The sequence below is a fragment of the Nanorana parkeri genome, unplaced genomic scaffold (assembly GCF_000935625.1).
Source record: "Nanorana parkeri isolate BGI_ZX_2015 unplaced genomic scaffold, ASM93562v1 scaffold149, whole genome shotgun sequence".
Classification (NCBI taxonomy): domain Eukaryota; kingdom Metazoa; phylum Chordata; class Amphibia; order Anura; family Dicroglossidae; genus Nanorana; species Nanorana parkeri.
In genome coordinates, this window is record NW_017306417.1 from 689742 (window position 1) to 706726 (window position 16985).

The 16985-nt window shown below is 39.5% G+C and overlaps 1 protein-coding gene across 1 annotated transcript in view; it reads right to left on the minus strand.

The window, feature by feature from the left end:
• XIRP2 (xin actin binding repeat containing 2) overlaps positions 1–16985 on the minus strand; it is a 131623-nt gene that overhangs the window by 17890 nt on the left and 96748 nt on the right. Inside the window, exons 3-4 of the mRNA XM_018554247.1 lie at positions 13071–13202; positions 8–100 (exon numbers count right to left, since the gene is read on the minus strand). Coding sequence (XP_018409749.1) covers positions 8–100; positions 13071–13202 — 225 coding nt within the window. The remainder of the gene's footprint in view (positions 1–7; positions 101–13070; positions 13203–16985) is intronic.

A 16985-nucleotide genomic window follows, 5' to 3' on the forward strand; every position in this document is an offset into this window, starting at 1 on the left:
ATGATACCTGTTCTGTATTGCTGGCTGAAAATTGGGATTCATGTTGCTCAGTTGCTTGGCTGCTGCTAACAAACTTGACTTCATTGCTTCTTCTCGTTTCCTAAATGACAAAAACATATTCACAATGTGAGATTCTATTTTAGACAGCTAAATTGTCAGCTTTCTGTGTCTAGTATTTTCAGACTGAATTGTTTAGCATGAATCCTACTTACTCAGGCAAAACCTCACGAAGGGGGCAAAGGGGTGGCATAAAATTAAAAGGCAAGACAATGATTCTTAAAGCAATACTGATTTTATTTTCCTCTCACTTTCCAAAACCACCTTATTGTACGACTCTCTTAATATGCAAATTACCAAGATTATTGAGTACAGCTCTTTTAAATCTCCCTATTTGTGACCTGTATCTATGCTGTTCTTTGAATATGATGTTATCCTATTTCCCGACAGACGGTACTTCTTCCTTTAGGAATGAGGTTACTGTTTTTTTTCATCAACTGATTATTGCCAGTTTTCTATTTACCCCTTTACACCACAATGTGCAGTGTATTTCTTTCAGAACACCACAGTGCAGCACACCACACTGCTTTGTAGGAAACTGAATGGTGTGTACACTTTAAATAAAGTAAAAGAAGAGAAATATTAAACGTGTGAAACAGCACATCACACCGCCTCTATCTGTCACACCACCTTAGCATTTCAGTTTAGAGTGCGGGCTAGTGTGAACAAGCCCTTAGTCTATTGAGAGCTGCATTTTGCATAACTGTAATTTACTTAAAATAACAACCGGGTTAGGATGATTTCAGTGCCGATTTCCATAACTCCCATTTTTCTAAGATAAGAAACATGGACACCTTATAGCTCGTGTGTGAACAGAGGACAAACCCCTGCCATGCTCCCAGTTTTTTTTTTAAAGTTGGGCCTTGGGTAAGGAAGGATTCACAGAAAGGAGGTCCTTCAAATAGAAAATTTTGAGAGAAGAGCAACAAAATTAATAAGGGGATTGGAGGACCGCAATTATGAAGAACAATTACAAATATTACATTTATTTACTCTAGAGAGCAGGTGATAATGATATCATCACAATGCATAAGCATATCCAAGGTGATTATATATTGTAAACTGTGGTAAGGTTCCTGAAAAAGAAACCTGGCCACGGTTTAAGCTTGGATGAAAATAGGTTTAACCTTTAACTAAGAAAGGGGTTCTTTATTGTTACAGCAGTTAAAATGTTAAATGGCATTTGCTGAGAGTGTGGAATTCTAATCAACTTTTGGATCAGTCAGCAGGCCTATGGGAATTGTTACATGTGATTGGAGGATTTATCTGATCACCATAATGGGATCAGGAAGGATTTTTTTTCATACCCTCTTACAGCAAGTTAGCCTATGGTTGTGGGTATTTTGCCTTTCTCTGCATTAAACACATAGAGGGGAATTTATCAAATCTGGAGCTGATGGAATATGGAGCAGCTGTGCACGGCAACCTATCAGCTTCTATCTTTCATTTTCAAAGCTTAGCTGAACGAACTGGAGAGAATCTGGTTGGTCACCATGGTCAACTACTATTCTGTCTGCTCCAGATTTGAAAAAGTCCCTCTACAGAATGTGCACTTTACACAGAAATGTTCACTTTGCAAAGGAATTTTCACTTCAGCTTAGTGAATGAGGTAACTGTGTTAAAAAGCTCCCCCTCCTTCCTTTCTCTGCATCTGTGTTCTCACCTGTCACATATACCTTGCAGCTTGAATTTCTCTCTCAGCACTCGCACTGATCTTATAACCGTGCGGACACTGTCGAGACACACAGAGCCCGTACATGTCGTTATTCTGTTCCTTTGATTGGGCAGAGGGCTCTGTGGGTCACAGTGGGCAAGGCGATCAGAGGACCGTCAGGTTCTTTGTTGACCTACGAATTTGACACGCCTCGCATAGCGGGGGCTTATGAAAAAGTCACGATCTATCTGTCAGCCAGAGGCTCTATTGATTGGCTGTTAGACTCTACTTAATTCAATGGAAAGGAGGAAGAGGTTTGGTTCTGAGGAAGGGGGCGTGGCCCTGGAAACATGTCAACCTAGACATACTGTGCTGTCACACAGGAACCATCATCTGTGCCGCTCTCACATGCTGTGTCTTGCTTTTTGTTGAGACTTAGAATTAAAATTTGATTTGATTTTGAAGGCTCATTGTTATATACTCTTTTGTGAGTATTATTCTATTTTTGCCATTTGCTTAATAAAAATGTATCTACACTAGGGAAAGCACCCCTTGCTTTTGTTTTTTCCTTAGATATCACAGTCTCCCTGACTGATATGGAGCAGTGACCTGTAGAACTTCTGCATGTATATTTGTTCAGTGGAGTGGTCATCTCTGGCGCGATTGGTTTTTATTTTAGAAAGGGTTTTAGACTCAATATGCCAATGCTACCCCCATGTGAAAAGGTGGAAATGTTGAATAATTTGGGGATCCAGCACCAGCTATCCATTTCTGCGAGCAATAAAACCCAGATAGAGTTTCTAACACTAATACAGTGGGGTTCATTTACTAAAGGCAAATAAGCTGTTTATTTTGCAAACTAATTTTCCCCCTGCAAGGGAAATTGTCCTTAGCTTAGTGAATTTAGTGGAAATTTACTTGGCAAAGAATACCCAATCACATTCATGGAAAAAAAATAAACCTATTTGCTTGCATATAATTGCATGATGGAAGTCAGCAGAGCTTCTCCTCATTCACTAAGTTAAGTGAAAATTCCCTTGCAGAGTGAACAACATATTTGCCTTTAGTAAATCAACCCCATTATATCTAAAAAAAAAAAAAATGAAAACAAGTATTGGCTTTAAATATAAATAAAGAAAAAAATCAGAAATATTCACATAAACAATGCTCTGTGCCCTGCAACAACCTTTTGGAAGTTAGGCACAAGTTCATCCTAGGTTTTTAGCTTTTCGCATGTATATTTTACAAAGGCGTGAGAAGCTCACGAGATCAGCTCTGCATATCCCAGCCATCAAAAGCTTTCAAACCACACAACCAACCACAATGTAGTCAGAACGCTTTAAAGCGTTTACTTGCTCAGAGTAATTAATTCCCACAGGTCATTTCAGCCTTATGAAATGGCACTGCACATTCTAGGTGAATGGCCCCTATATTACTGGCGGCTTGATTCGGTCATATTAAGCCGTTATGAAATGGGAGAGTAATTGGGATTGCTGTGTCTGAGCTGGTGGTGAATACATCATTCTCTTTCTGCCTCTGGGATGCATTAGTTTAAATGTAGTCATTTGTGAAAAGCATTTCAAGCTTTGTTTTAAATGACTAAATATGCATGCTGAAAGCCCAGCTTAATCAGACAAGAACGTGCTTTGGTTGAGCTACTGTATATGAAAAGAAAACACTGCTTAATTTCAGACTATCATGGAGTTGTTTAGAAGAAGATAAGAGGGAATTTTATATGAACATGCATTAAAAGAACTTTTCGGGCAGTTTAGGGAGTAAAGGGGGGCAGATGTATTAAAGTATCAGGCCTTCTGATGGCACCGTTAGACAATGAGGATAAGAGCATATGTATGAAAGTGTCAGGTGTTATGATGGTACATTTAACCCCTTCATAACCACTGAAGTTAAAACCTAGATACCTAGGCCAAATGTAGCAGTACTCATACCGACAATGAGTTGGTTCACTAAACCAGTTATGGACATTGGTTGTTCTACATACACCTAATACATGTGTAGTATGTCTAGCCTTTCCCCCTCACAGCTCTCCTGCTACATTTACACACAGTTCCCAGCTGTCATTTTGGCAACTGGAACTTGTTTTATTTACATAGGAGCTGATCATTCTACTTCAATGTAAACTAACACACATCATCAGCAGTGTCAAGAAGAGTTAAAATGAAGCATTACTATTATTGCTTCATTGTAACTTCTCTGGTTCATTTCCAGCAGATGAAAAGACATTTGAAAACCGAACAGTGTTCCTATTTAACCCCTTAGTAACCCTAATAAGCCACAATTAATTATTTCCCTTCTCCTCGGCTATTATTTTGCTGCTGTTTTCTCTAATTTTCATTTATTTGGTTTCATATTTTTTTTAGTGCAACATTTAAAAAAAAGGCTTTTTTTCATATTGAAAATATATTTGCTATACTTTGTAATATAGCAAATATATTGCTCATACTTTGTAATAGAAACAACATTTTTGTGTCATTACACGCAGCAGAAAATTTCACATTGCACTGGTTATCGACAGAAACACTTTCTGTTCTAAAACTAACACTTGTTAAACTAGAAAAAAACAAATGTTGTTCTGTTTTGCCAAAGTCTATAGATTACAAATAAAATAAAATCATTTTTCAAGACAATATTGCCAAGAGAAAGCCTTGTTTGTGCTGAAAGAACAAAATAAAAGAATTGGTAAAGAAAGCATGTTTTGCTACTTTCGCCATACAAATTTACAATTACGTTTTTAAAAACTGATCAGGTTATTCATTTTTTTTTTTACACATGTAATATAGCCACACTGGGAGAGTGGAGTTCAGGCAGGAAAACATAAGAGTTAATTGAAAGAGATGCTAAGTGGGAGGCAAGCACATCTAAAGGTCTGTGCTAAAAGTTATCCTTTAAAACCTAATTCTGGGATCCACAGGGTCCTCTTACTTTTTAGATCATCTCTGGCAGTTGGCGGTCTTCAATAATGCAGAGAGATGTGCTGATGCACCATGAGTGTAGGGTGCAATAGTGTTGCACCCACAGGGGATGGGTCGATGATGCCCTGCACTCACAGTATTTCCTCAGTATTCCAGGTTAAATTATTCTGGGTGTCATTCCACCCCAAAGACTAAGGGTGCATTCACACCAAAATCAGAAGGTACTTGCAGGTCAACGGAGGTTCTATTGACTTGTGACATACCTTCCGATTTCCTTCCAATCCGTTGCATTCCATCACATTTTTTTCTTTTTCTAGCTAGCTATATGTGAAGTAACATGTGCTGAGTGGATATACTTCACTGTAACAGCTTGCGAGTGGTAGCGTTAGCGTGCATTAACACATGTATTTGATGCATTGCACTGCGTTGCACTTAAGGTAGAGCATGCTCTTCTTTTTTTGTGTGCAACGTAGAGCAACGCAACACAGCGGTTTGAACTGTTCCATTCGCATTTTCATTAAAAAACGGATGGTAATGCAATGCAATGAATCCAGTGTGTATTGGGCTTGAGGACTTTTAATTGTGGAAGGGAATTACTGCGGGGGGACAGCACCGGAGAGATGTTCAGTTTTGCAGCAAGAGCTGCTTCTTTTATTTAAACCTCCACTATTAAAAAACAAATAGCCTGGAGTTGAGTTTTAAGATAATAATAAACTAAATGTAGATTCTGACAGCTGCAATGTTTCCTTGCTGATATTAGACGTTTTTGGATTGATGTCACTTATTGACTGTTTTCACTCTTTAAGGGGAGCTATACATTAGTACTGTTTTTACTATGATATCCAATAAGTACTTAAACCTTTACAGTCCGTGAAGGCATACATATAAAAAAAAATCTGTTTTATGCAAGATGAAAAATTCCCCCTGCCAATCTGCCTTATCAGCTTGATGCAGCCAATGTTCTTGGTTAAACAGGCTTCCAGATTTACAGTCAGCAGCCATGTTGAGGAATCAATGAAATAAATGGATTGGATTTTTTTTTATGTGACATGTTTTATATGACTGCAACTGGCATGGTTCTCTCACTTAATTATTTTCTAACTGCATACCAAGCACTTGCCTCTTACTCAGCCCATTAAAAACTTACACAAAAGACTATTCATATTAAAATATGATCTCTATTATCAGCTGTAGTTGACACTCTTGTATTCATAAGGCAGTTAATAAATGACAACTGCAATCACATTTCGATTAGATGACCTGTGAGCTATACTATCTACTCCATGTCTAATCTAGAGACATGTGCAGACCTTTATTTAATAATGTAGTGCTAGGGCAACAGTGTGCAGGGACCCCTAACACCCAATATGAATTGAGCCAATAGTAGTTTAGTGTAGTCTAGTCAGTTAAATCGTCTGACCACCCAAAACTATAATTTGGGGATTTTAGTAAAAGCTAAAAAATTCAAGCTTATGTTTTGAGCCAGAAAAAACTAACACAGGTACTATATATCTAAGAATTGGGTAGCTGCAATATATTTATATGTTTATATTTTTGATGTTGGGTTTACATACATTTTAAATAATTAAAGTGACACTAAACTCAGTAGTTAAATCTTAAAAATGCATTCGGGGACCTTAAAGTGACATTAAAGTCAAAAATATTTTCCCTCCCCCCAATGTTAACTAAAGCACTTACCTTAAATCAGGGCTCACAATTTCAAGTCCTGAGCTACTAGCCAGGCCTTAAGAGTTACTAGCCACCAGTTGCCCCACCTAACCCTTACCCTGCCCCGGCCTTAACTCTGCCCCTAAACACTCTTAAATAATCTTATGATAGTTGCCGCTTGTAAACGGCAGATTAGGGATTCCTGCTGCTGGAAAATGCAAGTTCTATAATCACACCTGAAATATACTGTAGGTGTGAATGGGGCCTAATATACACATACACTAAAGGTGCCCATACACCTGCCGAATATCGTACGATAATCGCGGGTGATCCCGCGATCGTACGATAATCGGCAGGTGTATGGGCAGCGTGCAACTGTAACTGTAAGGTCGCACGACTTTCATCTTCCAAGCACGCTGGAAAACCTGCCGAAAATCGTACGATTTTGGGCGGGTTGGTGGCGTGGTCGGAAGACGGATGCCGCACGGGCCTGTGTGCGCAAGCGCACACTGCCCGCCCCACACTGCAATCATCGGAAGCCCTCCCCTCAGCGGGGATGGCTTGCGATGATTGCAAGTACGATCTGCCTGTCCAAGATGGGCAGATCGTAAGAGATTTTAATGACCTTACAACCATCGCATAACGAAAGTCTTGCGATGGTTGTAAGGTGTATGGGCAGCTTAAAACACAATAATACACTTCTCAACGTTACAACCCCCCCCCCTGCACAAATATAATAACTCAATCCCCCCCAGCCCCCTCACCTGTTTGCAGGTGATGAGGCTGTTAGCAGGATCGATCCTTGGTTATCTGGGGATGACTAGTGAGGTCTGCAGCAGACCTCACTAGTCACCCCCAGATAACCAGGGATCGATCCATCCTTTCTTTCAGCCGGAGCTCAGAACTGCCAGAGGTCTGGCAGAAGGAAACCAGAGCTGACAGGAGCTGCTCTGCGGTCTGCATCCGACACAGATGCAGACCGTGGAGCTGCTCCCGCAAGTCAGGTACGCGGTCTGGCTGCGGGTCACATAGTACCGGCTCGCGGGCCGGAGTTGGTCCGCGGACCGGTACTTGGAGACCCAAATTTCCACTCGCCGTGACTTTATTTTTACTCGCCAAATGCAGGCGAGTGGAAATTTTGAGCCCTGCCTTAAATGATGTTTCTTAATCCGATCTTCTTCTTTCCTGTTGTTTTCATCTGTCCCTCCAGCGGTGCTGCGGGTCTCCGATCCAGCACTGACTCCTCTGTCCTTGCTGGCACTTCCTGTCCCACGGTGTCTCCATGCGGGTGCACACGTCCATATACTTACCTTGTGCCTCTCCTCCCGGCCGAAAATGTGAACTGCGCATGCGCCCGCCCCAAGATGATTTGCGGCCGCCCGAGAATTTTCACATCTTTGGACGGGAGCGCGCGGGGAAGACACAGGTAAGTATTAACCTCTTTTAAAGCTTTTTTTAAATACACTTTTTGAATATATATACTGCTTGCTAACAGTAAACAGTAGATATATGCAAAAAAAAAAAAAAAACCCCGGAGGCTTTAATAACCCTTTAACTATTAACAATACTCTCCCTTATTTGTGTGTCACTCAGCTGTAGATCATCCTTATGGTCCCTTTGTCGGTTGTAAAGTAGACAGCTCTCCAAGCTCACTCCTGTGATGGACTACAATCTCAATACAAAGTTTTAAAGTGAATGTGAGATTGTAGTCCATCAAGGGAGTGAGCTTGGAGTGGTGTCTACTTTACAACATTCAGGGTCCTTTGGGAACAAAAGTAGCCACATTCCAGAAGGAAGAACAGTGTCAGTACCATGATGAGTTTAGTGTCACTTTAGGGCCATTATAGGCCACAGAGACTGCTGTATGTCACAGGAAATAGACACACACAATTTTATTTATGTCGACGGGAAATGCCACACCAAATGAAGTGTGCCTGAAATGTGTGTCCCAATGCACAGTATGGAAGGTAAAATATCGTTCTCCAAATCATTTTGGGGCTGCAGAAGACATGGAAATCTGCCGCCTAGACCAGATTATTTCCGGAAATTATGTAGTTTGTCATAGGAAATGCCACACAAGATGGAGTCTGTCACAGGGAAATGCCCCACAAAAGCAGTCTGTCACAGGGAAATGCCACATAAGATGTAGTCTGCCACAGGGGAATGCCACATAAGATGAAGTCTGTCACAGGGAAATGCCACACAAGATGTAGTGTGTCACAGGGAAATGCCACAAAAGATGTAGTCTGTCACAGGTATATGCCACGTAAGATGTAGTCTGTCACAGGGAAATGCCACATATGATGTAGTCTGTCACAGGGATATGCCACATAAGATGTAGTCTGTCACAGGGATATGCCACATAAGATGTAGTCTGTCACAGGGAAAATGCCACAGAAAATAACAATTTACTTTTTATTTTATATTGTGAATTTTGTTCATCTTTAAATGTATTCAGTTTCAAAATTACATTTGATTTAGGGTTATGCAAGCAACCCAAATAAACACTTATTATAGATAAAGGTAAATGTAATGATCTGTAAATTTAAACTTTTTCAAATGCATTAGCCAATTCATAGGGTTTTGCAGGAATTCACAGCATGCAACAGCAATAATTTTACCTTTTCCTGTCCACCTGATTGTATGATATGGGTTCAAGAAATAAGCTGCACTCTTCACTGTTATTAAGTAAGCTTATACAACTAGCTATCTAAGAAGAGCAGCAGAAGATGTATGTTAACAATTTAGCTCTTCTAGTCAATCGCTCTGTAGTATCTTATTCCGACTTATTGGAAAACAATGACTCATTTTCTGTTTTGCCATTTTAAAGGATTAATATTTCCAAAACTAGAAACCTATCCCAATTCACGGTGTAATTTTAGGAATTTGGTACAAAAGCACTATAACAATTTGATCACCCAGACATATAGAGATTCCAAGAACAAAAACCTAAAATAAACCATTTGGATGGGAGATGTTTTTATCCTTCAATAGTGGAATCATGAAAGAAAAATAAATTGTACAATGAATACATGAAGGCGTTCCCTAGTCTTGCTATGGGCATTGTTCAATAATTGCCAGAATGATCCTAATGTTGCCTTTTCTCTCTATATAGTTCTATATAAAGGGAAATTCATGAAAGGCTGATATTAATACTATTTCTGCTATTCTGCAGTAAGGTTTACTAATCAAGGAGATGCACTTTTTTCTATGAAATTCTCATTGCTTGGATGTCACCATAATGTTAATGTATCTCTAAAATTTGAGATGTTTACAGCAGTAGACGTAACAAGCTATTGCTTCAGTCTCAAGTGTGGTTCTATTAAGTGAAAGGAAGTAGGACAAAGTCAGATGTATATAGACACAGAAAGTTACTGATCCTTGCCTTGCATTACATGCTGTAAACAATTATAATCTGTACACTCTAAATTTCAAGCTTCAAAAAGAGGCAATTTTGTGTCACAGCTGGACTCTGCGTACAAATAGTATAAGTATTGTTAAACATGTCTTTAGAATTAATAGGCCACATAGCTCTTTTGAAATTACTTTTTCATCAATATGTTTGAGTGAAATTTCCTATTATACTTTTCCCCAAAAAAAGGCTTTGTCTATAGTGATGCCTATGCCTATAGTTTACTTCACAGAAGCAGTGAGCCTTCTAGCCTAGGGTATACATTTTAGGACCAACCTTCTTCAGAAAAAAAGACAAAACAACAGTGAATAAATTGACATCCTAAACTACCTTACAAAAGGCACTACTGTAGTTGTTTCTAAAAAGCTCAAAGGAAAGGGGCCAGGGGTTTGTTTTAAAAAGTGCACCCAACAGGTGTCTCCTCCAAGTCTCGCCATATCCTCACATCTATAGCTTTCTTAACACAACTATCCTTTCTCCATGCAAGTCAACAGGAGCTGAATATCATAGAAATAATGAGGGAAAGTTGAGACAATGTTATTCTTTTTCTGAAGAATCTGTTCAAAATGTTATTCTTTTTCTGAAGAATCTGTTCAAGAGACTTATAAGGGCCAGGACTCACAAGCTGTCCCTTATTATTAAAGTTGATTGAAGATTGTAAGCTCTCCCAGGCAGGGCCCTCCTTACCATCTTGTCTTGAATTGTGTTATAATCTTAATGTCTTCCTTGTATTGTAAAGTCCTGTGTAAACTGTTGGCGCTATATAAATCCTGTATAATAGTAGTAATAATAATAATAATAATCTGGCAACTTTGACATTCAAGAGAAAAAAAACAGTGTGTTGTGGTCCTATTTCTGGAGTCTAAGAGGACTACAAATGCCTTCAATCAGCCAATATTACAATCATTGTCAGGGTTATCCCTAATCCAAAAAAACTCCCACTACGCTCTTCTATACTGTTGTGGACAAAGTAGATTCAAGTATGGATGGATCATAATTATACTCAGTTTATGTATATATGGACATTTTAAAGTAATTATATCCAGTTTAAAAAAGTTAAATCCACTGGCCAACACTTGTTTACATAACAAAACAGCTTTTGCTGCAATAGCCAGCTTCAGTCTGTTACTGCCCACCATATAAAGTCCACTAGGTTCTCCTCTTCCAGGGTAAACCCACTTATTCTGAGCCCGGGCTGACGTGAAACGTCCTAATTATTAACACCTATAAATCAGTAATAAACAAACTTGAAAATAGAGTGTCAGAGACAATGTTAAAAGAGAACTATGGCCCAACCATTTTTTGACATAGTTCTCTTTACGGTCACAGGAGAACATATACTAATATTCTCCTGTGACCCAAAACTCAGCAAATAGCGGGCTGACAGCGCAGAGCTGTGTTGCAGCCGGCAAAGATCCCGACAATATTGTTGAGATCCACCCCACTGCCTGATTGACAGCTGCCTCTGCATCTCTAGAGCCAGAGCCAGCTGTGCCCGTCCCCTCCCCTGTCTGTTCCTCCAGCCAGCGCTGGAGGAACGGAGAGGGCAGTGGAAATCCCTGCAGGGAGACGTGAATGACAGTCACTGCTCTGTGCAGGGAGATGATCAGGAACTGAGTGATCGGCGGCATAGGATGGCTCAGTTCTCGATCAATAGAGTTGACGCGTGACAGCTTCGGTGTCACACGTCGGCTCTAATTATAGTGTGTTTCAGTCTCCCTGTAATTCTCCTTTAAGAGCAAACACTCAAGCAAACAATCCATTCTGATAGATGGGCCTTTATTAAAATCCTTCCATACATCGTGTTCTATAGATGGTACATAGAGTTACATTATTCAGCAAGTAAATGTTGATTCACATAGAAGTAAATTTTTTTGCTTATTGCTTCATTATCATGCATCTTCCTAAAGTGTAGAGACAGAGGAAGATAATGATTCTGGAATATGTGAATAGTCTTGTAATAAAGCTCATCAAGGTACCTATGTAGAGCACATAATGAAAAATGCTAATTGTGTGGTTAAGAGATACTAGACATGTGCACTGCCAAAAAATTCGTTTAGTTTCGTTTCGTTTTAAATTCGGATATGTGTTATTTCGTTTTTCAGGATTCGGGTGTGAAAGTCAATTCGGATTTGGATTCGGTTCCGAATCGAAATTCGGACGAATTTTCGGAAATTCGGACATTCGGATGTATCCGAATTCCGAATTACAGGCATAACGAATGCAAACTAATCCGAATTTCCATTCCCGAAATTCGGTAGCGTTAGTACGAACGTTTCGTTTTCTGTTCTTATTCGTTTCTTATTCGTTTCGTTCGTTTGCAGCAAAAGTGACATTTGAGGGAGAAAAAATATTTTTCTCCTCTAATGTCACTTTGCTCCAATGAACGAAACGAATAAGAAACGAATAAGAAACGAATAAGAACAGAAAACGAACCGAACGTTCGTACTAACGCTACCGAATTTCGGGAATGGAAATTCGGATTAGTTTGCATTCGTTATGTCTGTAATTCGGAATTCGGATACATCCGAATGTCCGAATTTCCGAAAATTCGTCCGAATTTCGATTCGGAACGAAACGAATCGCACATGTCTAAGAGATACATTTATGATCATGCTGGAAGTTTTGACAGGATGCGGCATAGTGAACTTGTGAAAGTCTGTCACACTGAATAAAGATTCAGTTTATCAAAAAATATTTTATTTAAAGATAAACGCAGGTCAATTATTCTTTGCTGTTAATAAAGTGGATCTGTGTGAGTTCTTTCCAAATATGTTTGTACTTGTTTACCTATGTACACACTGGAGGCAGCCATTTTGTAACTAAACTAGAGTCAAATTGGACTCATGTCTGTTGAATTATGTTAATTTTCTATCTGATTAAAGTGAACCTTCCACACAAAACAGGGTCTGCTGATTTAGCCCAAACATCAACAAGATCCTGGGAATGCTGAGCAGTTGGGGAAAAGTATATTACCAAATTGTTTTGCCCCCATGGGTGTTTTTTTATGTCATCACTCCTCTGCAGGTCTTGAACCAAAAGGACCCTGGTGATGAACAGCCAACAGAAAGTGTCCGGGCCACACAGTCATCGACATAGTCACCCATAAAAGGACCCATCCCACTTATGGATTTAGGTTAGTATTTTGGGCTTTTAGATTTGTTTTTATTGTTGTACTGCAGGGAAATCTTAGAGGAGGTGGTGGGGGAAGAGTATGCCTAGAGATAAGCTTTAATAATAACTTCCAGGGAAATGGTAAAGCTATCTTTAGTCCGGGAGGATTAAAAACAACAAAAATATCAGTTCTTGCAGTTTTCCTCAGGTTGTATGGCTTTGACTATTTCCTTACCTTTACAGATCTATGTTGATATTGATACTGAGAGACAGCGCTGTGGGACGACACATTATCTGATGTTTCAAAGTGTTTCTTCATTGTTGCCAGGCCGCCGGGTACTACGCAAACTTCCGCCTCCTCTAGCACCTGTAAATAAACGTGAGAATGAGAAAACTAAAAATATGCCAGTGAACTTTATTATCAACTTATGGGCACGTGGAATTTATTTTTCATTGGTAGCTTTGCCAATGCATGTGCTAAAGGATACACATTCCATACTGGCTAAATGACAGGGTGGTGGATCTACTTTGCATCAGATAGTGTATATTAGCTATTTTGTGCCCACAAGAGCGACATCATTTCTTAAGCAGGCTTCTGAGGCTGCTATTTTATTTTACATCCTGGTAGATGTTGAAGCTGTTGTTCTTCATTTTTAAAGCTAGGAACCACAGTTCTCATGCTTCCATTACATTTACATTACAATTTATGATTTGCCCGCAGACCCCCACAACCATCGGGTCAGGGTTGTGAGGAAGAGGCCCTTGGGGACACCCCCCCAATGCCGAGGGCATGTGGCCTGGTAAGGCACAGGGACGGGCGCTCGATCGCCCCCCCCTTTCCTGCCCTGCCGGGCCAGTGCTCGGATCAAGGGTCTGGTAGGACTCTTAGGGGAGACCCCACGTTTTTTTTTTCATCTTCTGCAGACTGTAAAAAAAAATGTAATTTTTTTCCCCTAATGTCATTTTGCTGCAACGAAATTCATCCAATAACGAATTTTGTTGCAGCAAAATGACATTAGGAAAAAAAAATACATTTGTTTTTACAGTCTGCAGAAGATGAAAAAAAAAAAAGCATTAGGTTCCCCCCAATAACGAATTTCATCCATAAAAGAATTTTGGCCGGACTACCGCTGACGAATTTCGGGAAATCAGGAATTCGGATTTGTTTGCATTAGTCTTAGCTGTAATTCGGAATCCGGATGCATCAGAATCTCCGAATTTCCAAAAATTCGTCCGAAACGAATCGCACATGTCTAACAGTTATGTCTGTCAAGCCGATTTCTTTTACACATGTCTATAAAGTCAGCACAAATGTATTCCTTTAATTTTAAAAGCAGGACTCCAGTTTAGGAAACACCCACTTAACCCCCCCCCACACACACACACACCCTGAGGGTCTTTTCCTGCACTTTAAAAAAAGGAAAGTATGCATACCCCTTTTCCATGGGTCTTCAGGCCAGTCCGGTCATGTCACGGGTCCATTCTTGCTCCCTTAAGCACAGAATGTTGTTCTCATAATATGTGAGTGACAGACAGGACCAACGGAAGTTAGTTGAATGACAGTGGCCGTCATTCAACCAGTAAGGATGGCGATATCTGGTGATGGAAAGTTATTACTGCATGGAATGGGTGCAGATTTAACTTGAATATCGCAGCGAGAGCTGTATTTTTTTTATTCATTATTTTTGTCCCGTGCTAGGGATTTTTTTTAAATAGACTTCAGCTTAACATACAGTATGTGTTCCTGCATTACTGTATCCTGTATCTTTCTAAAATTATGGTTATGAAAACTGCACAAATTATACATATAATAGCCCACATCTGAGAATGTTAAAACATACTCTGAAAGATCTGCACAATCTAAAATTTAAGCTGCATTTTGTATAATACATTTATTGTGAACTATATTTAAAATGCCTGAAAGATGCATGGGATTGTTCTTATTTTTTAAATTAGTCTGCAGTTGCCAGAGCTTTTTATTTGAAAAATAAAAAAAATCTATATAAAATAAAATCTGTAGGCTGCATCCACTAATCAACATAAAATAACTTTTTTTTTAGCTAAAATAATGGCTCTACCGTGTGACTACAGAAAACGACAACCTGTCGGAAAAGAAGGAAGTCTGCGGTGGTAGTGGCAGCTTAAACACATTACTAGGGACAGCTTCTATGCATCACCTATTACCATGCTATGCTGACAAGCCATCTACATTTTTTCATTATGTTTTGATCCAATTTGGTTTACCTCTCAGAGAAAGGAGAGTGTTCAGAAAAACAGAGTGGGAGGTAATGAATAAAATGCCAACAGCCATACAATTTTTCTATACAGAAAATAGACTGATGGGTGGCTAAGCAATGTCTTTTTCCTGAACAGTCAGACTATTGTTTTCCTAAAGAGACTGTGGTGGCAAACAGAAAAGGATATGATATTGCATGTAATGTATGACAGTGATATAGCAAGAGCTAAGTAGCAGTCTGTAAATAAGAATGAAGTGCAGTGATACAGGAATGGAGTTTGCAGTGGCAGTGGCTGCAATAGAGACTGGTCCTAAAGGAGCAGGTAGCCATAACCACGGCCACCTAATCCTTCAGCACTACTTACAAAGAGCTTTTTTGCCATATGCACTTATCAATGTTAGTGGTGCCATACCTTTCCTTCCCTTTATTGGTTAATAAGTACCTACAGAGAAATTCAAGCCATTAGTGTCCCTGTAAATGGTAAGTAAATGGGGAACTGCCCCACTAAGCTATGTAAGCATGGTGTAGGCAGGGTGCACTGTCCAAAGGGGTGGAGGGACAAATCCAAGCTGCAAGGCACGTTATGTGATGGCAATATGTTGATGGGTAGCTGAGGTTATGTTTGGGCAATATCTCATTGAGTAGCCAAAAACCCCAACTTAAATCACAGAAATAGATAATTAAATAGAAAGAAATATTGATGGATGCCATTTACATAGGCTTACCATTTCTGCTGTAGCAGCTGTGCAGTGTGTGAGTAAATATGACTGTGCAGTCCAGTAGGTATCAGAGTTTGACCACATTGCATCTTACAGACGTGTTCAGGCACCACCCCCTCTTCCTTAACAATATACAGAAAGGCTGCATTAGGAAGGTTATTATGAGGTGTGTGGCCATTACTTTTCCATGCAAGCATAGAGCACTGGGGTAAGAAGTTTCATTTCCACCAAGAGAAAAGAGTATTTGAAGGCATATTCTAGTGAAAATTGTTTCAAAATCATAACATAAGTTGGCACAAGGTTATAAAAAGACATAAAGTGTGAGACGTCTTTTGGGGTTTTAAATCCTGTAGAAAGGAAAAATATAAATTAAAAATGGCAATAATATTGTTAGTGGAAATGATCACTTGCAAATGTAGTTGCCAAAGCTGCACCAGGCTTAAGTAAGAGAGTAATGCACAAGGGGGAATTAACTGAACAAAATGTCTGATGTACCCTACAGGTGGCAGAGGCAGAGAAGTTTTCCCTGCACAAGTTTGGCCACACATCTTTTGCCATTATCAGCAGAAATAGGCATCTCATAAAAAGTTATTTATACATTATCACAACTTTCCAAGCCGTGTCAGGACCAGGAAAAGAGTAAATGTTTTGTGTAAAAGAGGTAATTCTAGCACAGTGTTGTTAATTAAGGTGCCAAACATTTTGTGCCTTCAGGCTCCTGTGACAGAAATACAGCACTGGAATTTACCATCCCTCCAGCATAACATCAGTATTGATATTGCATAGCTTTTTTCTAAAACCATGTGGAAACAATAATCAAATTAGGTCTTGAACAGCCCAATCTACTGTTTTCGGCTCATCTGTTTGAGGTTTAAAGTGTATGTATGCACATTTCCTTATGTTTTGGCTCTTTTTGCTGCAAGTACAGAAACATTCTTATCTGCCATTATTCAAGTAAGCTTGTAACATCTTGTGCTGCACTGAAATTCTAAGCAGTAATATCAGCCTTGCCCAGTTTACTTCTGTAACTACAGAACATCCCTGCCTATGTTAAGGAGATAAGTAGAGGGGGAGGGAGCAGTACTGTAGCCCTAACATACTCTCTGCTAGAGGAACAATGCACCCTAGGGCAAATAGTGTGTTACTGGCAGGATCGTCCAGGTGAAACTAAAGCAAAAAACCCAAATTAATGAA